General features: G+C 37.3%; 1 protein-coding gene across 1 annotated transcript in view; it reads left to right on the top strand.

Moving 5' to 3' along the window:
• Window positions 1-27,847, top strand: part of LOC150098992 (uncharacterized) — a 700,419-nt gene that overhangs the window by 407,119 nt on the left and 265,453 nt on the right. Inside the window, exons 26-28 of the mRNA XM_090405788.1 lie at window positions 9,375-9,536; window positions 16,150-16,347; window positions 18,655-18,708. Coding sequence (XP_090261914.1) covers window positions 9,375-9,536; window positions 16,150-16,347; window positions 18,655-18,708 — 414 coding nt within the window. The remainder of the gene's footprint in view (window positions 1-9,374; window positions 9,537-16,149; window positions 16,348-18,654; window positions 18,709-27,847) is intronic.

A 27,847-nucleotide genomic window follows, 5' to 3' on the forward strand; every position in this document is an offset into this window, starting at 1 on the left:
CTATAGGAGTTGCCAAAGGGTGTACAGCCTTATTATTAAATTACTCCGGATTCAGAGAAAGATGTTGAGAGTTTATTTTTCACTTGGTTAGACTATAATAAGTTTAGTTTAATCCTTTATCCAAGTGTGAGCAAACAAAGTTTGTGCCTGAAAGTATCTTCAGGACTGGGGGTAAGGTGGGTAGCACTTCCCAAACTGTTGACTGCGGTGCCCTTGGGGGCCATTAGTTTTGTTGAGGTGACAGTGAAATAACGAAAACAAATTTAAAATGTTTTAAGACTAAGTAGAGTTTTTTTTTTTATCTTAAAAGAAACGTATTTAATTTTTATTATTTATTATTCCTGAAGATACTTTCAGGTGCAAACTTTGTTTGCTCACACTTGGATAAAGGATTAAACTAAACTTATGATGGTTGTATATAATAGCATATTTCTGAAAAACAAAACAAAAAATCCTCTGTGTTGTTTATATTCATTCCCTTAGCAAGTTGCAAGGAAATATATGCCAAAATATATCTGTCCATCCATCAATCTTCAAGGCCCACCTTTCCTAATTGGGTTGTGGGGACAACAGCTGCAAGAGGGACTTCCAATGGTGACGATCCTCCACCACCAAGCTCAGGTATTCTGGTGGGACTCCCAGACATGTCCACCCAAGGTTTTGGGTGGACATGTCTGGGATATAGTCTATTCAGTGAGTCCTTGGCTTTCTGCGTGGCCTCCCACCCTCTGGCTTGGCAAAGAGGGACTCCTGGGGGAACCTCTCTTGTGGCATTCTAAACAGATGCCCGTACCATCGTAACTGTGATCTCTCAACACGGAGAAGCAATGGTTGAGTATTGAGGGTTTCCCGAATTGCAGAGCTTCTCACCCTATTGAGTCTTGCCAGCCTCTCAACCCCTCGAAGGAACCTCATTTCATCCGCTTGGATTCATGTTTACAATCTTTCGGTCATTACCCAGCTCTCGTGACCATAGGTGTGGATGGGGACATGGACTGTATTGAAGCCAGCCAGCCAGCTTTGCCTTCTGGCTTAACTCCCGCTTCAATACTACTGAACGGCCAAGCTCCCACAATGTTGCGCTTGCTGATCCAATTCGAGGATCTAGCTCTATGTCCCACTTTCCATCACTAGTGAATATGGACCCAAGATATTTAAACTTCTCCACCTGCCTCACTGGGACTCCACTCACATGTAGAGTGCACTGGGATGGTTGTCTTGAGACCACAAATGTTTCCGTTTTGGCCACACTGATCTTCATCCCCGGCTTCTGCACAAACAGCTACAATCCTATCTAGGGTCTGCTGGAGGTCATCTGTGGCAGAGCTAAGCAGAACTAGGTCATCTGCAAAAAGCAGATGTCCAATGCTACATCTTTTAATTCTGACACACTCACTGCCTCGGCTGTGCCTATCAATCCAGTCCATAAATATTATGAAAAGGAGGGGTGACAGAACACACCCTTGGCAGAGACTGTGAAAGGTTCAGACACTGTGCTGTTTATCCTAACATAAAACTCCAGGCATTCATACAGGACTTGATGGTTGGCTAATAGTTGGCCATCCACTCCATACTCTTGTACAACTTGCCAAAGCTTATCCCAAGGAACCCGGTCATATGCCTTCTCCAAGTCCACAAAACATGTGTAAACATTCTTGGCATATTCCCAAGATTTCTCAAAGACTTGCTTTAAAGTGAAGATTTGGTCAGTTGTGCTTCTACCAGGATGAAAGCCACATTGTTCTTCTTGGAACTTTGACTCAACTATGCTCCTGCACCTTCTTTCCAAGCAACTAGCATATACTTTCCCAGGCAGGCTAAGCAAAGAGATGCCACGATAGTTGCTGCAATCTCTCTGGTATCTCTTCTTGAAGACTGGTATTATTATGCCTGTCTGCCACTGCTTTGGTGCTCACCAAGATATCCAAGTAGTCTGACACACTCGAGTCAGGCAGAGAACACCATCTCGATTTAAGGCTTTTAGCATTTTGGGCCAAATTTCACCAGCAGCCCTGCCCGATTTTAGCGATTTTATTGCTAAATGGACCTCTTCTGCTGTGAGACTGGTCATCGCCTCAATCTGCACCTCTCGGATGTCCACAGCTGCCTGGCCACCTGCGTTAAGAAGGCTCTCAAAGTATTCCCTCTAAGGTACACTGAGGTATGAACAGCAGCAGCTTTTCATGCCTCAGTGTACCAGAAATGCATCTCAGGTGATCTGATCCTAAGCCATGTTAGGTAGGCCTCTTTTTTTGCCCAGACAGCTTTTTGGACTTCTTGGTTCCAAGGTATCCTTTTCTCACTGCCCGTCACCATGCCAAGCCACTTTTTGCCACAGCATGAGAGTGCAGAGGCAGTGACAGCTGTTCTGAACAGCTCCCACTCTTCCTCAACATCTGCAACATGCCTGGGAATCTCTTTGAACCTGGAGGAAATGTCATCTGCAAAATTCTTCCTCACAGCCGCATTTTCCAGTGCCTCCCATTTCACGTGGTATAGCTGCTTAGGTCTACCAGCGTTGATGGTAGCATTTGGTTTCTGTAGTCGTAGAGTGCAGACAACAAGGTGGTGGGTCAATTGACAGTTCTGCCCCTCTCCTCACACAAACGTCCAGTACTGAGGAAAATAGTCTGCTGAGACTATAAAGAAGTCAATCAGCGACCTTTTTTTCATAAGTATACCTGGTATCCCTGTACCAGGTATACTTATGTACTGAGGAACGGTGTCTCTAAGGGAGACTGTAACATATTTTTCAAACAGCTCTCTCTGCCTTAAACCTGAACGCATCCCTTGGTAACCTGCACAACGGACAATGCGGTATGACCATTATATGATGACCTGACCATGTTACAGTGTTTGGTAGTGCTCTATTAGCACTACTGTCTCGGTTCGGGGCTCTCAGGTTTCCCCTCAAACGGCTTGCAGCTAGCTTACATATCTGCAAGCCGTTCCGCTATCCACCACCTGCGGACCTGCCCAGTAGCTGAGGCTTGCCCTCAGAAGTGCAATCTTGGCATCAAACACCTGTTCTGCTAACACCTTTCTTCACTCATTCTATTTCATTGGCCATACCACCTTAGATTAGCTCTGCTGACACATTCTTGAATGCTAATAATGCCAAGGTTTCTTTTTAATATCTTCATTTTTAATATGATTCCGCCATTGATGCTATTGGTTCACTCCCTTAATTTTTCTCAGATTCATTGTAAAATTGTAAGGATTGTGCACTTCAGATAAACTTCAGTAAATCAAAACAGTAGCAATAGATAGAAATAGAGAAGAACTTACTTGGAAGTGAAAGGAAATAAACTCGGAAAAAGTTAAGAAATTTACTTACTTACTTAGGCATCTTGATCATGTACAGGTGGAATTATAAAGATACTGTTAAACACAGAATAATTTTTCTATGATCAAACTTGGAAATGGAAAAATACACATCTCTCCAAAGAACTTAAAATGGTAAACAGTTCTTTATGGTGATAGGTTTGAGTTATCAAAGAAAAGAATGAAAAAAAGATTGACAGACTTTGGGAGAAGTGTTTGTGAAAAATAAATAAAAAAAAACATGCACTGAAATGAAAACCAGTGAGATCAGAGAAGAATTGCCATATTTCGATAATATCAGGATCAAAGAAAAACAATTACAGTGCTATGGACATATGCACAAATGCCTATCAAAACATTTCCTCTAATTCTTCAAAATTGAAGAGTAGAAGAAAAGATATTGCCACAAAGACCAATAAAGAAATGAGTAGAAAATATTAAGAGCATAAATGGACTGAACTCTCTTTAGAAATTTGGACTGAAAGGTTGTTGTTTGTTTTAATCTGACCTTGCCCGAGGTAGATGACGATTATGATTATTAAAGGCACTATACTTTTCAAGAAATTTCATAGATTTTAGTAGTTACATAAGTTATTTATATCTATATTTTGACAAGTTTCATGCATAATTCACATTTAAAGAGTCAATAATTTAACATCCTGTTTAATGTCACGTAAAAGAAGACTGTGTTACATGCATTTCGTTGCATCCTGTAGTCCGTGAAATAGTATCTCCTTTATTAAGGATAGTGTATTGATTTGTCCTGATACCTGCCTATTCTCTCATTTACTTTGATATATTTTGTTTGAACTCTGTGCTTCCCATGGTTTTTCTGTTAATTATTCATGCTTGTGTAATTATTTAGTTTAAATTATGTGAACCATAGCTCAGAGTATCACTAATTTGAATAAACATTTTTTATCTATAGCTTTTTATAATCCCTTTTGCAATTTTTCAAATGTGCCAGCTCAGGCATTTACAAATATCTAATGCATTATGCATTTATACCGCTCCCCCCCAGTCTCTGCAGTTAACAGGCATTGGATTTTAAAATAATAATAATCCATTCACTGCAATATAATTTAGCATGTTTTTATTATTATTATTATTATTATTATTCCGGGCAACTCCAAGGAGTCGACAGACTCATCGAGGGAGGCCCTAACATCATGTCAAGAACAACTATTCGACATTCACACAGTATCTATCATACCTTGCCTTGAACTCGTTCACGGTCGTAGCACCCACAACAGACTCTGGCAGCTTATTCCATTCATTCACCACTCTCCAAGTAAAAAACCTAGCTCTAACACCCTTGTCAACCACATTCTTGTCCAGGTTCCATGCATGGCTCCTAGTCCTCCCACCACCAGTCCTATTTTCAAAAATATCTTCTGGATTAATCTTATAGAAACCCTTCAGTAATTTGAATGTCTCAATCATATCACCCCCTCTTCCGCCTATTGACCAATTTCTGTAACCCACAAATCTTCAACCTATTCTCATAAGGTTCATTCCATAGACCTGCTATCATCTTGGTCACTCGTCTCTGGATCCTCTCCACTTCCTCCCCACAGTAGTCCAGATGGGGTCTTATCAAGGCTCGATACAGAGGAACAACAACTTGTTTGTCTCTGCATGTTAAAGTATTTTTCAGAAGCCAAGTGATTTGATGAACTGATTTAGCCACTTTTGCAATGTGCCCCCTAAACTTCAATTCCCTATCCACCAACACTCCCAAATCTCTGGCCTCATCAATCTCCTGGAGTACGGTTCCACCAATGTGATATACTGCTGCTATTCTTTTCACCTCAAAGTGCATAACCTTACACTTTGCCACATTAAATTGACATCCATTTTTCCTAGCCCAGTCCTCCAAACTATCCAAATCATCCTGTAAAATTTTGACATCCTGTGCACTCACAATTGCTCTACCCAACTCCGCATCATCAGCAAACAAGTGAACACTTCCTCTCTGATCCTTACGTATATCATTGATGAACAAATTGAAAAGCAGTGGTCCAAGAACATAGCCCTGCAGCACATCACTAGTCACAAGCCGTCTTTTAGACTCCACTCCTGAATAAACCACTCTCTGGTATCTCTCCATCAACCACCCTCCTATCCATCTCACCACCCCTATATCCATCCCCCATCTGCTCCAGTTTACTGATTAGGGTTCCATGTGGTATCCTGTCAAAGGCCTTGGCAAGGTCCAGTAGAATCACTGTAAACCCATTATCCATGTTGTCTCCCATACAATATCCCATTTTCATCTATCCAATCCTGTATTCTTTCCTTGACTAATTTCTCTAATACCTTGACAATGGTTCCTGATATGCTAATAGGTCATTAATTTACAACAGCAGTCTTGGAACTATTTTCCCCTCTTTCCACCCCCTCGGGACTAACCCAGACCCGAGACTCAAATTAAACAAAATAGTTAAGGGTACTGACAATTCTTTAGCCGCTTCTCGTACAACACAAGCTGGTATACCATCCAATCCCACAGATGTATTGACATTGAGGTTATGCAATAGACTACTCACCTCCACTTCATTCACCACATTCACCGTATAATCTACTGGTTCATTCGTTTCTGCAATGTCGCCACCTGGATGATATATTCTTGTAAAGTGCTCACTCAGTAACTCAACTATATCAACTGATTCAGTTACCTCCCTACCATCGGCATTCTTTAAAATCATTCTGCCATATACATTTTTTCCTTTTACTTGCAACATATCGAAAAAACTGTTTAGGATTCTCTTTAGCGTGCATGGCCAATGTTCTTTCGTAATCCTTTTTTGCTTTTCTTACCACACTCGTTACCCTTCTGGCCTGCGCTTTATACTGTTCATATGCCTGCCGGTCACCTTTCTCCTTAAATTCCCCCCCATAGTTGTTTCTTTTTTTGCAGCCCAAGCTTAATGGTATTAGTCAGCCATTGCTTCATGCAAACACTTCTTAACTGCCTCCCATGCACTATCAACTTCTAGTCCTTGCAGTTGTACATGCCATGGCACTAAACCAATCAAACTTCTAAGCTTATCATACTTTCCAGCCCGATCATTCCACATGTACCCTGTCTTAATTGTAAATTCCACCCCTTTAGCCACCTCCCAAGTCAAGACCCTATGATCACTCTCACCAGTTGGTGGCAATGTGGTCATATTTGTTACAGCCAAATCCTCAGATGTAATTACTAGGTCAAGCACTCTCTGATCCCTAGTATTTTCCATTACATGCTGTCGCAGATAGTTATCCCTTAATAACCGCATAAAATCCAATTCCTTCCTCCCATGTGTTCTCTCCTCACTCCAATCAATGCGACCATAGTTGAAATCTCCCATAATTACCCTCCTTCCACTCATTTCTTCTATTTGCTTGAGCATACTGTCACCACCATCTTTTCCATCACCTGGTCTATAGCAGTACCCAATTGTATATTTTGTTCTGCTAGCCACAATCTCACACTAAATGGCCTCAAATGTGCTCTTTTCTCTATCCTGCAATTCAACTTCTATTCTCCTTGGCTGCAGCTCATCAGCTATCATCAACAATCCTCTTCCCTCCATTTTATTTTCCTTGTCATTCCTGAACACACTATACCCATCACATTCAATCCCACTAGTTATATCATCTATAGTCAGCCATGATTCACTAATACCAATAACCTGTGGTCTGGAAGTGCCAATCATGGCCAAAAACTCTTCCTTCTTGTTCCTAATACTCCTAGCATTAGTGTACATGAATTTAAGACCCCCCCCATTAGCCCCAACCCTACCTTGATGCCTTATATTAACTATCCCATTCTAATTTGTTGTCCTTATTCGCTCGGGCATATTATACTCATTCATACATTCAACTGCCTTCCTAAGGACTGTATATCTACCCCCCCCCCCCAATAAATCAAGTTTCCCTGATTTTGCACATCCACTACATTCAGCAACACTTTTTCAAGTCTCCTTAAACCTTATCCATTCAAATGCAAGCCATCCATCTTATATAGATCCTTTCGCATCGAACTCACTCCACACGTCCACAAATTCCACACCACTCGTCATACATAACCCACGCATAAAGTCATTTGCAATTATGGTCTTCCTTTTAAACATTTCACTGTCATACCGTGGCAAAAGACTAATCATTCTAACTCTCTCACTCTTTTCTTTTGCTAGCTCAAACAATTCATTCAGGTCCTCTATCATTTCCATTTTATCTCCTTTCAAATCATTCGTACCTGCCACAACAATCATTTCTTTCACCCTTTCCTTTTGCTCTCTAATAGACTCAGTTACATCCTTTATGGTCGCACCAGGTTGGTACGATTTTGTCAAATCCTCTACTAACACACCTCGTACTAACGAGTCTCCATACAGCACTCTGTCCTTCATTTTGTTCATGTTCACACTCGTACACTTATTTTTCCTATCATACTTTTTATTATTGGCTGGTTCATTCTGTCGACTTTTGCTCATACGCTCTAGCTGCTGTTTTGCCCTTTGTATCGCACCACTCAACAATGCGATCTCACTCATTGCATCTATCTCATCTTTTTTATTCTCTGTAAAACCATTAATATGCTCTGAATTAATACTATCATTCACACTCTCACAGTTCTCTGGTACAACCTCGCCATTTCTTGTCATATCACTATTTTCTTCATTCTGAAGTTTGACAAAAATATCACTCTCACGACCCGAAATACATTTTAATTCCTCATTTTCCCTACATTTTCTACACACATTCACTCCTTTATTATCATCTAACCACACTCCGACCGCACTCCGCAAAGCGTACATCTCACGGATAGTACACTGAATCATCTCCTTTATATTACCGTTCTTGAATAAAGATGGCGAACCACCATTACTGGCCACCATTTTCCTTCGTACGGGAGCCATACTTACTTCTAACGTATTTTATCAAATTATAAAATGAAACACCAAAAACACACAAACAGACGCACTAAGATACGCAAGGCAAACAAAACTACGTAATATTCAAGTAATTTTATCAATGATAACTTAAAATAACACTTATCTTATCAGGAGCTTTCAACACACACACATATGACCACGAATCCCTCTAGCGGTCGATGTTTCTAACGCTTTAGTAATATATTATAGCTTAAAGCAGGGATCAGCAACCTTTTCAGACTCACGGGCCACATTCAACTTTTATTTTTAATAATCGTGCTGCAAGTGTTTATTTAAGAGAAAATAGTGAGTGAAAAAAAATACTTACGTTATTATCAATTTTTATTATGTCAATCTTAAAAAACACAGAAATATTTAAAGTATGAGGTGTTAAACAAATATGAAAATGAAACACAATGAAAAATTATTATCATGTAAAAACAAAGTAATATAGTCTATCCATCATAATATGTACATTAGGTCTCCCTGCTTAATGTGCCTTTTGTGATTGTTTTTCCTTAGCCAAAATTATCTAGATCCACTTTTATAACCTGAGGTGCAAATTCGAATCGAAGCATGCAAATATTCATCAGTCAGTCGAGAAGAAATTTTATTTTTTCTAATACTCATGGCAGAAAATGCTTATTCGCAAATGTTGGTGCTTCCAAATGCTACTATCATCTTTGCGCAACCAATTAATCCTTCAAATTTTTTTTTTTTTTTTTGGTAAGCATTGATCAATGTCCACATTAAAAGCATTCAAACATAATCGCATTTCGATGCTATTTTGTATAAAATTCACAAATCTTGTTGAAGAAAATTCCGTTTGTAAATCTTCAATAATATCAGCAAAAGTTTCCTTTTGTTGGTATTTCCAAGTTGCACGGGAGATATCACGAAGTATAGGTATGAAATTATTTTTAATTTATTATTCATATTATAAAATGTATTAAATAATTCAACATACGGGACACATGCTATGTAAGTATGGGCAACCAAAAATGCACGTTTGGGCCGCATGCGGGCTGCTAGTTGCCGACCCCTGACTTAAAGGATTAATATTTTTATTACAGAATATATTCTGGAGTATAATAAATGAATATTTTTTTAATATTTTCACTTTCTCAGGGTGATTCTGGTTTAGATGGTCTTCCTGGAATACCTGGTCCTACTGGACCGAGAGGAGATGCTGGAAAAGAAGGTTTAATGGGTCCTCCAGGACTTCAAGGTTTACCTGGTGAGCATGGAGAAAAAGGTCCAGCTGGTATACAAGGTTCTAGAGGATTTCAGGTAAATAAAATTTACACTTTTGCTTTATTTTGTCACTTACATAAATAATATAGCACTTTTAAGTAAAATGTTAATGTAAATGTAAAACTCCATGTAATAGGTGTTTTTGTGTGTGGTTAATGCAGTTAAATTTGCTTCATTTTATACATTTTATTAACAGTCCACTACCACCATAGAGGCAACAAACTCATTGCAGTAGTTTCTACTCATCCAGTTAATATGCATCATACTGTACTTTCACAATATCTGTGAAGACATTCACGATATCTTCTAGTAGTGCATTTCACTGATCTCCCACTCTCTATGCAAAAAATAAAGAATATACTCCTCTATTTGCTAACTCTTAAAAGACTTTCAAGAATGGGCCCTTGTTTTTTTCTCCTCACTCTCCCTCTGCTTCATTGGAAAAAATTCCCTCACTAACTTAAATATCTCTCCTATATCACCTCTTCTTTCCATGTCTACTAAATGTAAAGTCATTAGAATAAAAATCTGAAATATTCTTTATTCTTCTCTTTTACTCTTCTTTGGGCCTTCAATAAAGAAAGTGATGTTATTGAACTAGGCACTGAAACTTATTTACTACCGGGTGGTTCATAGTATCACAATAGCTTGTTGAAGAAGTGAACTAATATAGTTTTCTCTAATCTGATGGTTTAATATCTGTTAGATGGGAGATATATCTACTGTGGCACTGACATGCCAACCAACATGAAAGTATAGCATTTGGTTGAGTAGGCTTTACTGAAATTTGGCACACTCCTTTGTGGTGACCTGAACATCAGTGTTTTATATCTCCCAGTCCTAGTTAGATGCTACAATTCATGCATTTTTTATTGGTTATTTCAAGATTCTTGTTTTGCATTTAAATATTTAGTTGCAAATATGATCTATGTTAAATCTTCATGAGTGTTACCTAGAAGAAAAAAACAGATTAAACAGAAGAGTAAAGAATACTTCAGTACTTTATTTACATTGAAATAGATTCTAGTTAATTGGTTATGAAACAAGGAAAAATTAGTATGGAATGAAATTAACATTTACCTAAATTTAAGTTTATAATTTTGCCTGGTATTGGACTGAAAATAAACGTTCTAGTAGCATCACTGCTACCGGCTTCCTCTGCAAGTGCAGGTTTTTTCACCACTCTCCAAGATGTCGAACAAAGTTTGAATGGCTGCTGCTTTCTTCTTTTAGTGGTACATGTCCTTATAGAAACTAAGTTTGTTATTCCTTGGATCACAAAAATACTGTGTTCATTGTCAGGATAATTTTCTAGAAACAACTTCATGGCACACTCCAAAAGTTTGAAAGCTTCTTGCTGTTCTTTAGTCATCAACATCGGAAGTTTGTTCTCTCTCTCTTCAACATATTCCTCTTCTTCAAAAGTTTTTTTAGCATGAGCATTAAATCCTGTTCTCTTTAGTATCTTTGTTGTCGTATTTGACCACTGCCTTCTCCTCCTTACTGCTGTTGTATAAGGGATGCACAAGGCTCAATTGATATTGGTACTGTCTCACATTTTTCAGAGGAATTAATTACTTCAATCTTTGTGGCCATTATTATGGTTCTGTGTTTATAGTGGTAGAGTCAGAAACATTGCCAACAATAGGATAATAGACTTCTGAGTTGGATGAGTGACTGGCTATCGGAAAGGTATCATTGTATATGGGAGTACAATATTCCAAAAGAGGAAGGTCACTAGTGGTGTACTGCAGGGGTCAGTATTGGGACCATTGTTGTTCAATTTGTATTTTAATGATATTGAGATGGGTGATATTCAGCTGTTTGCAGATGATGCAAAACTGGGGAGAGCAATGCAGAGTCAAGCAGATGTTATGGCTTTAAAAGAGGACTTGAATAGATTGCATGAATGGGCAGGTAAAGAACTTTCTATTCAATGTTGCAAAGTGTAAAGTTTTGAGATTTGATAAGCAAAGATGGGATGTGCATTATCCACTTGGTGGGGAAATTTTTCAGGAAGTAGAGGAGATGAGAGATCTAGGAGTGATGGTGAACAAGGACCTGAAATTCAGGCGCTACATTGCACAAGATGTGAAGACATCACATCAGATAATGACAATGATGCAGAGGATCCTGACATGCAGAAATAGAGAGGTTATGATCCATTGTATAAGGCCTTGATCAGGCCTCATGTGGATTATTGTGCAGAGATTTCGTCGCCTGGTTTTCATAGTGATGAAGATATGTTTGAAAGGGTCCAGAGAAGATTCACAAACATTGTCAGTGGTCTATGTGAAGTACAAGGACAGATTGAGAGAATGTAAGTTGCAAAGCCTCGTGAATAGGAGGAAGGGGGGGGGGATGAGACATATAAGGTAATTGAGACATATAAGGTAGTCAGGGGTTGTTATCAGGTTGACATGGAAGAGATTTTTCATAGAATGGAAGGGGGGGGGGTAGAACAAGAGGCCATTGCTGGAAACTGTATAAGGACGGTGTGAGCAGAGGAGTGAGGAGCAGCTTCTTTGCATGGAGAGTGAGGAATGCATTGCCTGAGTGTGTTGTGATTTTAGACACATTGAATGGGTTTAAAGCTGGATGAGCATTGTGTGCAATAGTGTGCACCTCCCACAGTGAATCTCTGACTCCATGTAGGTCAGATCTTAATAATAATAATAACAACTAGAACTTATGTTTTTGGACATTTTAAAAGATAAAATCAAGTTGAAATAATTATGAAAGTATAATTTTCCACAAAAGCACTGAAACGGTTCCACAATATACAAATACTTTGAAGTCATAAGCAGTAATAGTAAGTTAACACTTACTATTACTGCTGCTATTATCAGAGACCTCCAGGGAGTCCAGGACTAATTGAAGTAGGCCATACATCATCTACACCAGCTGCCACATCTTCTCTTAAACTCATTAATGCTAGATGCAATCACCACTTCAACAGGCAAACTGTTCTACTTACTCAATGCTTTGAGAGAAAAATTTAGCTGTCACTCCTTCAGACGTTTATACACCTCTATGATCCCCCCCCCCTTCTTCTCTTTAGTGTCTGCAGTTGATGCCGTCTAAAGATGCAAAGTAACTTCCATTACATGTCCTTCACCCCAGCATTGCGATTATCCTCTTGGTTGTATTTGTAACTTGTGCTATATGACCTTTGAACTTCAATTTCCTGTCCACTAATACACCAAATTCATCTTCTGTTTCTATTGCTCTGCTAATGCCACCACCCATTCTGAACTTTTGAATTACCTCTATTTAAATGTTGATTTTCTTCATTCTAACTTTCCTAACAGTGAGATCATCTTCCTCGGGCATCTTAATGATCACAACACTAGTTGTATTTCCTCTTCCAACTGCACAGATCAGGTAGGTAGAGATGCTGGGGTGTATGCTATTACCAGTGGATAATGCACATCCCATCTTTAGTCAAATACAACCTCCATCATCCTTACTGGTGACCCTTCTAAGTACACTGTGAATGTTGCTTGTCCTTTAGGTAATTTAGACCATAACCTGGCACTAATTTCTTCCCCATGGAGCAGCATGCACACAGCTACTCCTACCAACAAGTTGTATTGCATTATAAAAATATCAAGTGACATGATTTCACAACTTCTATTACTCATTTCCTTGGCTATGGTACTATTTGCAGCCTTCTAACTCAAATATATGTACTGAATGAGTGCTTTCAAGGTCATATAGGAGTTGAATATTGGTGGTTTTCTCCATTACTTTAGAGAGAAAACTGAGTTTTGTAAGAGGAATTGGGTAGTTTGATAGTAAGGATCTTAGGAAACTTCCTATTAAACCACTATCCAATTTACCATACAAAACTCAGTTTTCTCTGTAAGGTAATGGAGCAAACTATCAATATTCAACTCCTAGGCTATCTTGAAAGCACGCAGCTAATAAACAATTACCAGTATGGATCCTGCCATTGTCGATCAGTAAAGAATTTACTTATGTCACCCATCTGTGGACACATACCATGGAAAATTTTGCAAACTCCAATTGACTTGTTGATGTATCCAAGACTTGATCAGGACTGGCGCAAAGGTCTATAGACCCAGTGCATAGCTTTGTTGATGACAATGCACTATACTCCCCCTTCTTATTTGATAAACCATGTGATACACAAATCACTGGAATCTGTACTACCATAAGTTCTGATCTCTAGACCATTCTTCAATGGGTTTTGGACAACCTGGTCGGTTTCAATGCTAGGAAAACAATTCTGTCTTATCACCCACAAAAAATAATCTTGCAGTCGTATTCTTGACAACACCTGTAATAGAGTAATCCCAAGAAGATCATCTCTCTTCTTGGGATTACTGTATCATCAAACCTCTCTTGGAATAAGCAAATTGCAATTATTGTTTCCTCAGCATCTAACAGATTAGCATTTCTCTTTCACTCACTTTACCTCTGAACAGCTAATAACCATATACAAATCACAAATCTGCCCAACCATTAAATTCTGGTGGCGCCCCTAAAGGTTCCATGAAAATACTTGACTCAATACAGAACACCAATTATATTGTGTACGTAGTGAAATTGTTCTTAACTTAAGCTAGCGACTCAGTATAAATAAATGGATTTGTTCAACTCCTCTCTAGTACTGATATGTAGATAGGTTGTTTTGATGATATTGTACTTTCCATTGCACAGAATTTTTGTATGTTCTGAAAATGTGAGGAAGTATTGACAACACTGGTAAATTAAGCTAAGTGGTTTTAAATCCTACTCTGTCATGATGGGTGCTTGTGCATTAAGGACATCGTTCTTGAAGACCGGTGAGTGAAATTGCACAAGTGGTGAACTTAAGCAAGTCTACTATTTATGAAATTGTTCATGATATCCTTGGCTTTTGAAAGGTGTGCTCCTGCTAGGTGTCCCGACAATTGTCAAAGGAGCACAAAGCAACATGCATGGGGATGCTTCTTGAGAATCTGTTATGATACAGTGACAAAAGTGAGGATTTTCTCACTCGCCTAGTCAAAATAGATGAAACAAGAGTTCATCACTTTATTCTGGAGAGCAAACAAGATGTCAAGATCTGGAAACATTAACAATCTTCGCTGCGCAAAAAATTCAGAACCAAGCAGCACATACTCCACACACACTATGCACACCACATGTGAGTAGTCATGCTGTAATCGTTGGGAAACTCTGCCACGTCCCCCCCCCACACACACACACAGCCCGGACTTAGTCTCTTCAGACTTTCATTGGTTCGACTCCCTCAAGAAACACCTTTCCGGAAGGCATTTCACTATGGATGAGGAATTTATTTTTTATGGTATTTTTACACACAGTATTTAAACCTTATGTCAAATTGGCAACTCTCATCTTTTTATATAAGGATAAACTTTCTTCTTTATCACATCCAGGAGTTTATGAAGTGCCTTGTTCTTGTGACCTGACTTACTATGGACAGACAGGAAGAACCATTAACACTATTGTTATGGCAAGTCAGGTCTGGCAGATCATACTTTGGATACCCCTTCACACAGGATCAAATGGAAGAAAAGAAAAGTGCTACACAGAGGCCATAAGTCAGAGAGAGAGAGAGAGAGAGAGATTGTTTTTGAAATCAACAGAAGCTTTAAAACATATTCCAAGCCTCAACAAGTATGGCTGTATAAATTTATGAAAAGTCTGGGAGACACTCATTTTAAGATCTAATTAATATACTGGTTTTTCTCTCTTTTTTCTAATATAGATGACACCTAATTAGAACTTTAGTTACTTGTGTTGTCTGTTACAATTCTTTAAACGAGTCCCACTGTTATAAAATTGTTGTTGTTTTGCATACTGTGACAAACTGTTTTTGTGCTCTTAAGATGCTGGATATAATTAATATCCAGGATATAATTAATAAAATATATAAATATTAATTATTTTCTTATCATTCTGTGTTGTCATCAGTACCATGAAAATAACTTAACATGCATTGCCAACACATAAGCCTTCCCACATGTTATGGATGAGGAAGTTCATCAGGTGGTGTGATGTTGGTTACTGGCTGTGGGCACTCACTTCTTTAGTACTGGTATTGATAAACTGATCTATTGTTGGGACAAGTGCATCAATAAATTTGGAGGCTTTGTGGAGAAGTAGTGCATGTTCACTTATTTCTTGGTATATAATTTCAACTTCCTATTATTAAACATCGTCAAGAAAAAATTGTGTTACCTTACTTTTCAGAAACCTCTCGTAAATAAGTTAGGTTATTGAAGCTGAAGTGATACCCCAATTAATAGCTGATTTCTGGTGAGCTGGAAATGTTCTGCAGAAATCAGCTATTAATATGGTATTGTAATCTTTTATATTAGTTGTTTTATATTTATATCTTTTATATTTTATATTACATGAATATATAATACAATTAAAGTTATTTTAATGAAATGTTTTATATAAAAACATTTCGAAAATATGAGTGTCCTCGCCAACTAATGCTTTTGACGATGTTTTTCATTTTTCTTTGAATTAGCTTTTGGCTTTAAAATGTTCACTGTTATGCTATATCAGCATTCATTAAAATTTTGTCTCATTGTTATTAATGTGTAATATATTTGATATCAACAGCTGGAATTTTTTTGAGTGCAGTAATTTATATTTATGTGTTCAGGGACTTCCTGGTCTTTCTGGGAGTCCTGGCCAACCTGGGAAGGATGGTGAACCTGGAGTTGCTGGATCAACTGGTATTGCAGGACCACCTGGAGAGAGGGGAGAACGAGGTTTTCCTGGTGAGCGTGGCCTTACTGGGCTTCTTGGAGTTCCTGGCGCAAGAGGTGAAATTGGGTCTTCTGGAAAAGATGGATTAACAGTAAGTATATTTGTTGTATTTGAAGTGGTTATTATTATCATGTCATGTCATGGATGGGAATCAAACCCAGGTCTTTCCGACCAAAGGGCTTCATCTATACCGACTGAGCTATGGAGTCTTGGTTATTATTTAATTAAAATTTATTTATATATTATTATTGTTGTTGTTATTATATGGGGTATCTCCATAGAATCAAAAACTCATCTCGGAGACCTACACTAGCCATTATTCACACAGTAATTATTACCTTTCCTTAAGCTTACTGACTATCGGGAACTCACAACTACCTCTGTAAATCCATTCTACTTATTTACCACTCTGCAAGCAAAGAATCTCATCAATATATACATACTAATCACACTCTTACACAACTTTCAGGGATGACCTGCTGGTTCTCCCCTTACTCTTCATGTATTAAAACATTTCTTTTGTGCCAGTCTTATAGAAATCCATTTGGTAACTTATAAGTTTCCATCATGTCCCCTCTCCTCTGCCTGTCAAGTAATCTCTATAACCTAAACACCTTCAGCATATACCTATAGGAAGCATTCCACAAACCTGTCACCAGCTACACCACTCATCTCAGACACCCCCCCCCAAAAAAAAATCCTGAATGATCAAATCTCTATGTTTTTGCAAGTTTAATACTATTTCTCTGATGATTTTTCAGTGACTGAGATGAAATATAGGAGTGATTAAATGTGTTGTTTAATTATTTTTATATGTTGTATTTCTTCCATTAAACCACATAATGAGTTTTCCATGTCCATTTACTTTATCCAGTTCTCTGTCATATTTATTATAAAATGTGAATAAATTACTAGGGCAGCACAGCTTTTAGAAAGCTGTGCTGTGCTGCTCTCGCCCATAGAGTATCATATTCCTGTCAACCCACAAATGTTTCCAATCATTTAACCACCATTTTGGAGATAATTGGTCTGTAAATTTCTACTTGCTAGAGCTGAAACTTAGATTAAACAACTTTGTCAGAGGCACTGCTGTTTCACTTACACTTTCTCATAACACATAGGCTGACATATACCATTCAGTCCTAGTGCTGTATGTACATTAATATTTTCAGGATATTGAGTACCTCCACTTTCTCTACCTCATTTCTCGCATCAGCCTCTGTCACACATCAGTAACTGGAAAGTCTCTACCTGATGATACACCCTTGCAAAGTGATCACTTAGTAGCTCAATTATTGCTTATGCTTCTGTCTCTTTCCCACCATCAGTTCTGAGTAAGGTTATCCCATCATAATCATTCTTTCTCTTATTTGCTATATAGTAAAAAAAACTCTTTTGAAGTTTTTTTTTTGCTATCAATCAGAAATCCAGATGTGGTCTGATCAAAGTTTCATACAATGGGACCAGCACACTTTTATCTCTCATAGTCAGTGTTCTCCTCAACATTGCTGCAATTCCCTGAGATGTCTTCACAACCATTGCACTATGTCCTCGGAACTTTAAATCTCTATCCACAATCACTCCAAGATCCCTTGCTTCCTCCACTTCTTACAGCATAACCCCCATCAAGTGAATATGAAGAATCCCTTCTTTGGATCCCAAATTTTAAAACCTTACATTTAGTAGCATAGAAATCTCAATCTCCTGCCAAAATATGCTATACCATTTGATTTCTATCCCTGTTAGAACATCCTCCTCAGTTAACCAAGTTTCACTGATACCAACAACCTTCGGATAGATTGAGTCAATCAATGCCACAAACTCATTCCCTTTACTCCTAATGCCCCTAGCATTTGTATACAGAAAAACCCATGTATTGCCAGTTTTCTTATAGCCATTGTTACTTCCCTCATACTTTTCCAACTGGCTCCTTAATATCCTTGCAACATTCCACTTGTGCAATTCTAGTTGCCCTGTCCCAACACACAATTATAACCATTACTCATTTTGTGCTACCTCCACAGTGCCTTCTTCTTCTTCCAGATTTCATGCCGAATTCCTTCATTCCTTCATTCATTCATTTGACACTACCTATTCACACAGGTCTAGTATAGATTTGTAGGTCTTTTAGGTCTATAACCAGTATGAGAGAATAATAATGGCTATTTGTTTAGTTCTACCACCCTGCCTTAAATTTGGAGAATGTATCATACTGCTGGTTATCATGACCAAAGAGATTTTATTTTGCTATCTACTTTTTTTTTTCTTTGTATGTGTGTGTTCATTAATTTTGTAATATGAAATATAATATTCCCATGTTTAGTTTTCATCGTTGTTATTGAAAAATAATGTCTGATTCCAATATCCTCAAAAATTGAACTTCATAATTATGTTGTAGGGAGCACAAGGTGAAAAAGGATCTAAAGGAGATGCTGGTCCAAGTGGATTAGTGGTAAGTATGAAACATTTTATATTCAAAGAAAAAAAATAAAAGTATTATTACCAATAGCTTATTTATCTTGATACTAAGTAATGAAGATTTCAGTTGCTTCTATAATTTATTATAAAAATAATCATAAATGATCACTGAAGTGAGTAGCAGCTAATGTTATATAATGAATTATTATTATTATTATTATGTGACACCTCTATAGAGACCAAGGACTGAAGTCAACTATTTTTGTCTATTAATTGCATATGCCATGGCTGACTGTATGGCTATGGCAATGGCTGACTGTATACCTAGAGTCTAATAATAAATCAAGTAGGGGTTAAATGGATGAGTAACACCATTAAGCTTGAGCTGCAAAAAAGTAAAAAACTGTGAAGAGAATTTAAGGAGAAAGGTGACTGGCAGGCACATGAACGGTATAAAGCGCAGGCCAGAAGAGTAATGAGTATGGTAAGAAAAGCAAAAGCGAATTATGAAAGAACATTAGCCATGCTAATGTTCCAACATAAAAATGTGCACAAATTCACATGGAGAGAAGAGGCAAGGAATAAGAAAAATCTCATTGACTATGTTATTGTTGATAGTGATTTTTTCTCCCTGGTGTAGGACACCAGAGTGTACAGAGGATTTGAAATTGGAAGTGATCACTATTTAGTCTTGAGCAGGATAAAATTGAAAAGAATAACATGTAAGAAAGTTTTAAAGCGAATAAAAGTTGAGCAGCTCACAGATGTGAACTGTAGACTAAAATACACCAAGATTATTGAAGAAAAAATGAAAGAGTTTCAGAACAGGAATCACAACCTTGGAGATTCAGTGGAAAGTCTTGAAGAAAACCCTGATTGATTCAGCCAGAGAGGCATGTGGTGAGGTTGTCTGCAAGGATAGAAAAATTAGAACTCCATAGTGGACACAGGAAGTTAAAGAGGCAGTGAAGGAAAAGAAGAAAGCATATCAAAAGTTCCTGGCAAATAAGTCAGGTTGTGCTCTTAGAGAATACAGAGACAAATGTAAGAAAGCTAAACACTGTGTAAAACTAGCTAAACAAAAGTCATGGGAGGACTTTGGCAAGAATATAGAAAATAAATATCAAGAAGGTGGCAAAATATTCTGGAGGTTGTTAAAGAAGCTTAAGAATGGAGGAAAGAGTGCTGTAAAAGGAGTTAGAGATGATAAAGGTGACATGAAAATAGGAGAAAAAGTTATCCTAGAAGTATAGAGTAATTACTTTGAAAAACTGCTAAATGAAACAAGCAGTGATGACAGCACAGTAGTAAAAAACACTGACCAGGCATGCAGTCAGGAATACATATCCATAATTGAAGTAGAAAAAGCCATCAAAGGCTTGAAATGTGGAAAGACAGCAGGAGTACATGATATTCGACCAGAAATGCTGAAGTATGGTGGTATAAGAGTCTTCCAGTGGCTGCACTGCATAGTTCAGAAAGCCTGGGCAGAGGGACAAATTCCTGATGATTGCAGTAGAGCCCTCATAGTACCCATATGTAAAAAGGGAAATAAAACTGAATGTGAGAATTACAGAGGTATTTCCCTACTGAGTGTTCCTGGCAAGATCTATGCAAGTATACTTGAGAAATGGTTGAGAAGAATTGTGGAAGAAAAGCTTGGTGAAGAACAAGCTGGATTCAGGCCAAATAGAGGCTGTCAGGATCAGATCTTCATTTTACGACAAATAGTCAAGAAAGCATGGGAATATAACAAAGATCTGTAATTAAGTTTTGTCGATTTGGAAAAGGCATATGACAAGGTGCCAAGAGAGAAGCTATTCAATATGCTACAGTTATATGGTGTCAATGGGGGCATTATATCAAGCAATACTTGGCCTGTATTTGAGTTGTAAGTCGGCCGTTAGAATTGAAGGATGTACAGGAAGATGGTTTAATGCTAAATCTGGTGTGAGACAAGGATGTACATTATCCCCTCCGTTTTTCATTATTTATATGGATCACATTATGAAGGAAAGTAGTATTAAACATGATATCAAAATTGGAGATATTAATGTCAGCTCTTTGCTTTATGCAGATGATGTTATACTTCTAAATAAATCCGCTAGAAGTCTGCAAGATTCTCTGACTAAATTGAATAACTGTTGTAATAGATATGATATGAAGGTCAGCATTAAAAAGACAAAGACAATGAAAATAGGCAGAATCATTGAAAATGTCAACTGTGTTGTGAATGGAGAACCTGTGGAACAAGAAAAACATTTCAGCTACTTAGGCACGATTTTTAGTGAAGATGGTAAATTAAATATGGAAATAGACAACAGAATCAGCAAAGCTGGTATGGTGGGAAGTCAATTAATAAATTCATATGGAATAAGAGAGAAATTAGAACACTAAATTAGCTGTATATACAAGACAGTGTTCAAACCAGTTTTAACTTATGGATCTGAATGCTTGGTCAGAAGTAAAACACTTTACCAAAGACTAGAGATCACAGATATGAGATTCCCGAAAAATATTAGGGGAATGAATAGGTGGCATCAATGGCAATATCATGTTAAAAACGAGGATATTAGGAAAGAACTTGATATTGTCAGCATCCAGGAATGCGTTAGCAGAGCTAATCTCGGGTGGTATGGCCACTTGAACAGAATGGGTAAGGAAAGATTAGCAAAACAAGTGTTCTCTGCCAGGTTGGCAGGAAAAAGACCCAGAGGAAAACCAAGATATAGGTGGATTGATACGGTACAAAGTGCCTTAGACGATAGAAATATAAGATCTGATAATGTTGGAGTCTTGCCCAGTAACAGACTGATTTGGAGGAAAATTGTAGATAGGAAGTAAGTAATGATGTAATTTTTTTCATTTAGTACTATCATAATTTGTACACCCTTGAGGTACATGGCAGGAATTTGATGATGATCATCATCATTAGCCATGCAAGCTAAAGAGAATCCCAAACAGTTTTTTCGATATGTTGCAAGTAAAAGAAAAAATGTATATGGCAGAATGATTTTAAAGAATGTTAATGGTAGGGAGGTAACCGAATCAGTTGATATAGTGTAATTACTGAGCGAGCACTTTGCAAGAGTATATCATCCAGGTGGCGACATTGCAGGAATGAATGAGCCAATAGCTTATAAGGGAATTATGGTGAATGAAGTGGAGGTGAACAGTCTATTACAAAACCCCAATGTCAATACATCTGTCGGATTGGATGGTATACCAGCTCATATCGTACATGAAGCGGCTAAAGAATTGTCAGTGCCCTTGACTGTTTTGTTTGAGTCTCAGGTCTGGGTTAGTACCAAGGGGATGGAAAGATGGGAAAATAATTCCACTTCATAAAGGAGGTTCCAAGACTGCTGTTGTAAATTACTGACCGATCAGCATATCAGGAATCGTTTATCAAGGTCTTGGAGAAAATAGTCAAGAGGAAAATACAGGATTTTATAGATGAAAATGGAATACTGTATGGATGACAGCATGGTTTTGTGAAGGGTAGATCATGCCTCAGTAACTTGCTCACGTTTTATAAGACAGTGACGGCTGAATTGGATAAGGGTAATGGGTTTACAGTGATCCTACTGGAACTTACTAAGGCCTTTGACAGGATACCACATGGAATTCTAATCAGTAAACTGCAGGATATGGGGATGGATATAGGGTTGGTGAGATGGATAGAAAGGTGGTTGATGGAGAGATATCAGAGAGTGGTTTATTCAGGAGTCCAAAACACGGCCTGTGACTAGTGGTGTGCTGCAGGGTTCTGTTCTTGGACTACTACTGTTCAATTTGTTCATCAATGATATAGGAAAGGATTTGAGAGGAAGTGTTCACTTGTTTGCTGATGATGCAAAGTTGGGTATAGCAATAGTGAGTGCACAAGATGTCAGAATTTTGCAGGATGATTTGAATAGTTTGGAGGACTGGGCTAAGGAGAATGGATGTCAATTTAATGTGACAAAATGTAAGGTTATGCATTTTGGGGTGAAAAGATTAGCAGCAATTATCACATTGGTGGAACTGTACTCATGGAGATTGACGATGCCAGGGATTTGGGAGTGTTGGTGGATCGCAAAAATGGCTAAATCAGCTCATCAAATCACTTGGTTGCTGAAAAATACCTTAACAAGCAGTGACAAACAGGTTATTGTTCCTCTGTATCGAGCCTTGATAAGACCCCATCTAGACTACTGTGCCCAGATATGGGTGCCAGGGTTTCTTCTTGATTTGGGAGGAGGTGGAGAGGATCCAGAGACGAGTGACCAAGATGATAGCAAGTCTATTGAATGAACTTTATGAGAATAGGTTGAAGATTTGTGGGTTGCAGAAATTGGATGATAGGCAGAAAAGGGGCGATATGATTGAGACATTCAAATTACTGAAGGGTTTCTATAAGATTAATTCAGAAGATATTTTTGAGAATAGGACTGGTGGTGGGAGGACTAGGGGCCATCCATGGAAGCTGGGCAAGCGTGTGGTTAGGAAGGGTGTTAGAGCTAGGTTTTTTACTTGGAGAGTGGTGAATGAGTGGAATAAGATGCCAGAGTTTGTTGTGGGTGCCATGACTGTAAATGAGTTCAAGGTGGAGTATGATGGATACTGTGTGAATGTCGAATGCTTGTTCTCCAAGGAGTGTATTGGAAAATCCCTGCCATCCACCTCCATATGTTATCAGATAACTCACCTTGAAATGAGGGGGAGGGGAGGAAATCCATATATAAAAAGTCCCTCATCATGATCAGAATCAAACTTGGGTCTTTGCAGTCAAAAGTTGCATTGTCTTATTGTTCGAACTGCACAATTGAGGTACTTCTGAATTTTTGGAGATGTATATAAAAATTTTCTGTGAAGAGAACATTCATTTGAGTATTGGAATACAATTAGAAAACCACATATTCATCATATGTTGACATTTAATATTCATTACAATGCAGTCCACAAAAGGGGATGCCAGTGTTTTAAAGGCAAAGATCATTGAAAAAAATTAAGATTAAGCATATTGCAATAACAAATATTTAGATGCCAGTTTGGAGTGTAAAGATTTTATCTTAGTTGAAGAAGTTCTGGTTAAAATTTACATATATTTAGCATATATATCCAATCCCATACCCAGATCTTGCTATGTTTCTAGACTATAAACATATTTCCAGCTGTAGCTGCAGCCGCTTATTTGTATTTTAGCTGTTATAGTGAAGTCTGTTTTGATGTGTACTTGATCCTGTATGTAACTTCATAGAAAATAAATAAATAAAAAAAATAGTAAAGAAAATAAAAATTTGAGGGTGTCAGTTTAGGTATAAGTGGCCAGAAGTTTATTCTTCATTTAATTTCTAGTATAAAGACCATTTTAGAACATTATGGTATTGACAACAAAATCATTCGGATTATTAAATCTCTTTATTCCTCATCTGATATGAGAATTGAAATTAAAAATTACAGCAGTGAACCTTTCCGGCAGAAAAGGGAGGTAAGATAGGGATGCATCTTGTCCCCTCTTCTTTTTAATTGTTTTCTGGAATATGTGATAGATGAAGCTCTTCATGAATATGACACTGGAATAGTAGTTGGTGGACTAAGAATAAATAACTTATGTTTTGCAGATGATATCGATCTTCTGGCAGAAAGTGAAGAAGAATTACAAAAGATAACCAGCCACGTTTTCGGAACATTAAAAAATTATGGATTATACATAAACCTACAAAAAACAATGATAACCTCAAAATCAGATATTGAATTCTTAAAGATACAAATTGGCAATAAACAAATTGAGAATGTAAACAAGTTCACTTATCTAGGAAGCATGTTGAGTCAAGATGGTCATTCAGAAACTGACATTAAATACCGAATTGCTAAGGCAACCGTGGCCCTACAGAAGTTAAAACCATTGTGGAGAGATAACAGAATAGCAATCACAACCAGACTAAGACTAATTGACACCTTGGTGAATTCTATTCTCTTGTATGGTTGTGAGGCCTGGACTTTATTGAGGGAAGATGAGAGGAGACTCCTGTCTTTTGAAATGAAAACTTACAGAAGACTTTTGAGAATTCCCTATACCACTTACAAAACTAATGTGTTCGAAAACTGATTGATTCAGTAGATGGGAGAAGAAGGGAAAATATTCTGACAGTCATCAGAAGAAGACAGATGAAATGGTTCAGACATGTGGAGAGGGTTAATGGCATTCCAAAGCAAACACTAGAAGGAATCATTCCGGGACCAAGGGTTAGGGGCTGACCTCGATTAAAATGGACAGATAACATCAAAAAATGGACAAATTCCTCCCTTTCTCAACTGACATCAAGAACAAGAGACCGAGATGATTGGAGGAGGTTAACAAAAAATATCACCTACCAGCCATGAATGACCCAACGGTCCATTTGCGACTACAGGAGAGAAGAAAAGAAGATAAAGACCATGTTTCTAAACATAAATAGATTTATTAAAATAAGCAATTTAACCTGACAAGTTTCTTAAGCCATCACACTTGCATCATCAATGTTACATGACTTGTATAAAAGAATAACTATAAAAAAAAGGAATTACATACAGCAGATGTTATAAGAACTTCAATAAACTAATATATATATATATATATATATATATATATAAACAGAATGACCAAAAAACACCATTGTATTAAAGCATTCAGACAATGCTAGTTGTTGCTGTCACATTCTGTGGCATAAAAAGTGTCATACCCCAGTTCCATGCTCTCGTTAGATTTTTGATTATTGCAGACCAACTTGGTGTTGTTTTAAACCTTGGTTTTTTTGTTGCATTGAGGCCACTTTAAATTTTCTTATAACACAGTTATGATCAATACACGGCATTTCTGCTTATTTGCCAAATTACTTGGAGTCCTGTATTTGTTTTGTGGAATCATGATCTGCATTCTCACAGATCAGGATTTTTCTCAGTATTCTTTACGTGTTAAGACATGCATGGCTGTCCAGAATGTCCAATCTGGTCTGCATGGCAATGCCAGAAGAGCAATGAATTTTATATACTCCTGGTTTCTTTATGAGAGGATGTGGAAGTTTTAGGATCTAAAAATCTTGAAATCTTATATTGGGAAAGAAGTCACTTTAACGATATAATCATAAAGCAATACTGCAACTGTGTGATAACATTCTTTGATGCTAATTAATGTAACTGCATTTTTGAAATCTTATTTATTTTAAGGAGCTGGTAGAGGCATAATTAAGAATTTTGTTAATTGTCTTCAATTTCTATCCATTGAGGAAGAGAGTGTGCCTAAGGTAACACAGTTCTCCATTCCTTTTTTATGATGTACTGGAAATATTGTAGGCTGTGTCCCATAATGTTTTTACCATGTGTATCTTGTAATGGATAGTGGTATGAAGTGCCATGTAAGAATCTTCCAGTTGTAGTTGGTTTTCTGTATATTGAAAAGATCAGTCATTTTTCTTCCTCACATATTTTGAGAAGAATGTCAAGGAATGGTAATTTTCTGTGATCCTCCAGTTCAAGACTGAATTTTATGTTTGGGTGCAAGATGTTCAGATAATCTTTAAATTGCTTTAAGTCTTCTGTTGTTCCCTACCAAATAATGAAAATGCCATCAATATAACACAATCAAGTTTGTTTTTTTATGATTTTTTCAATAGCATTCTTTTCGAAGTTTTTCATAAAGAGATTTGCTAGGGGCTGGTGATTGGGGTTGGAAGTATCCATAGCAAGTCCTTTTTTTTCCCACTATTTATCCTGGAATGTTATGATCATGTTTTCTATGCAATGTTTGAATAGCCTAACTGTATTCATTGGAAAACAAATTCTGAAGAAGATCCACCATGTTACTCCTAGGGACATTGGTGAATGGACTGACAACATATAAACTAGCCAGGACATCTGAAAGTTCTATATTTAAATCCTTTACCCTTCCAGTAAAATGTAAGTTATTCTTCAGATATTAATCTGTCTTTCCTATGTGTGGCTACCAGACTTGACAGATATTTTGCTAAGTTTGAGGTCAAGGAATCTCTCCCATCTACAATTGGACATAATAGCCAGACAGGATAGTCCAGAGAGATACACATGTCTGAACACATAAAGGACATTGAAAAAAAGGGAAACCACACATCAGAATTAGCCATCCATACAACAAATACAGCCCACCAAGTAGTTTTGAAAAAAACAGAAATGCTGTATGTTGATCATAACTATTTCATAAGAGAATGCTTCATATCCCCACACTGTGTAATAAAAAAACAAGGTTTACTACCAAGTTTGGTGTCAGCATACAACAAAAATGTAACAACTACAGAACTGAGATATGACATGCTTTATGCCACAGAACATGGTGACAACAAGTAGCATTGTTCGAATACTTGCACATTAGTTAATACAACAGTTTTGTTTGTTTTTTTTGTCACTCTGTTTATACATACTAGTTTGTTGAAGTTTTTATCACATCTGGTGGGTATAATTTATTGTTTTTAGTCTTTTTTTTATACAAGTCTTGTACCCATGATGATGTAAATCTAACTTAAGTCACATGTTAGATTATATGGTTTATTTTACCAGAAATGAAATGAGGATTTGCTAAACCACAGAATATTTGTCTTCAGAAATTGATTTTTTTCTATCCAAGCACCTACACCGAAAAAAAGCATTCAAAGTTCTTCAGTAATGCCAATTTCTTTAAATTGATTATACCTCTGCTTGAATATATATGGTGGATTGGTCTGAAAATAAGCCTGAATTCTCATGTGCATGAATTGCAGACTAAATTTTGCACACCATAAAGCAGATTGTTGTTGAACTGTTACCATCTTGACATCTGCTGGTTAAAATAGGATAGTTACTCAAGTGGGGACAACTCTTTTTGGTAACTGAACAACTATATTATACTAGCTGTCTTTAATGATGTAACTGTTTTCTGTAATCTAATATAACCCTTAATGCCTCCACTTTTTTTATGATAGAATTTCCAGTTCTTTTGAAATAAAACAAACAAAAATTCTAAAATGCATTTTTTTTAACCTTTCTTCTAACACTGCTTGAAATAAGATTTTGGCCATAATTTAATCGAATAATAATCTCTAATTATAGTTATCACCATCAGACCTTCATGTATTCATTACAGTATTCATTTGAACAGATCCTCATTAACTATCACAGTGTTTATCATGCCTTGCCTTAAA

This window comes from Typopeltis vanoorti, chromosome 15, assembly GCF_054136105.1.
Source record: "Typopeltis vanoorti isolate ZY-2024b chromosome 15, IOZ_Tvanoo_1.0, whole genome shotgun sequence".
Taxonomy (NCBI): Eukaryota; Metazoa; Arthropoda; class Arachnida; order Uropygi; family Thelyphonidae; genus Typopeltis; species Typopeltis vanoorti.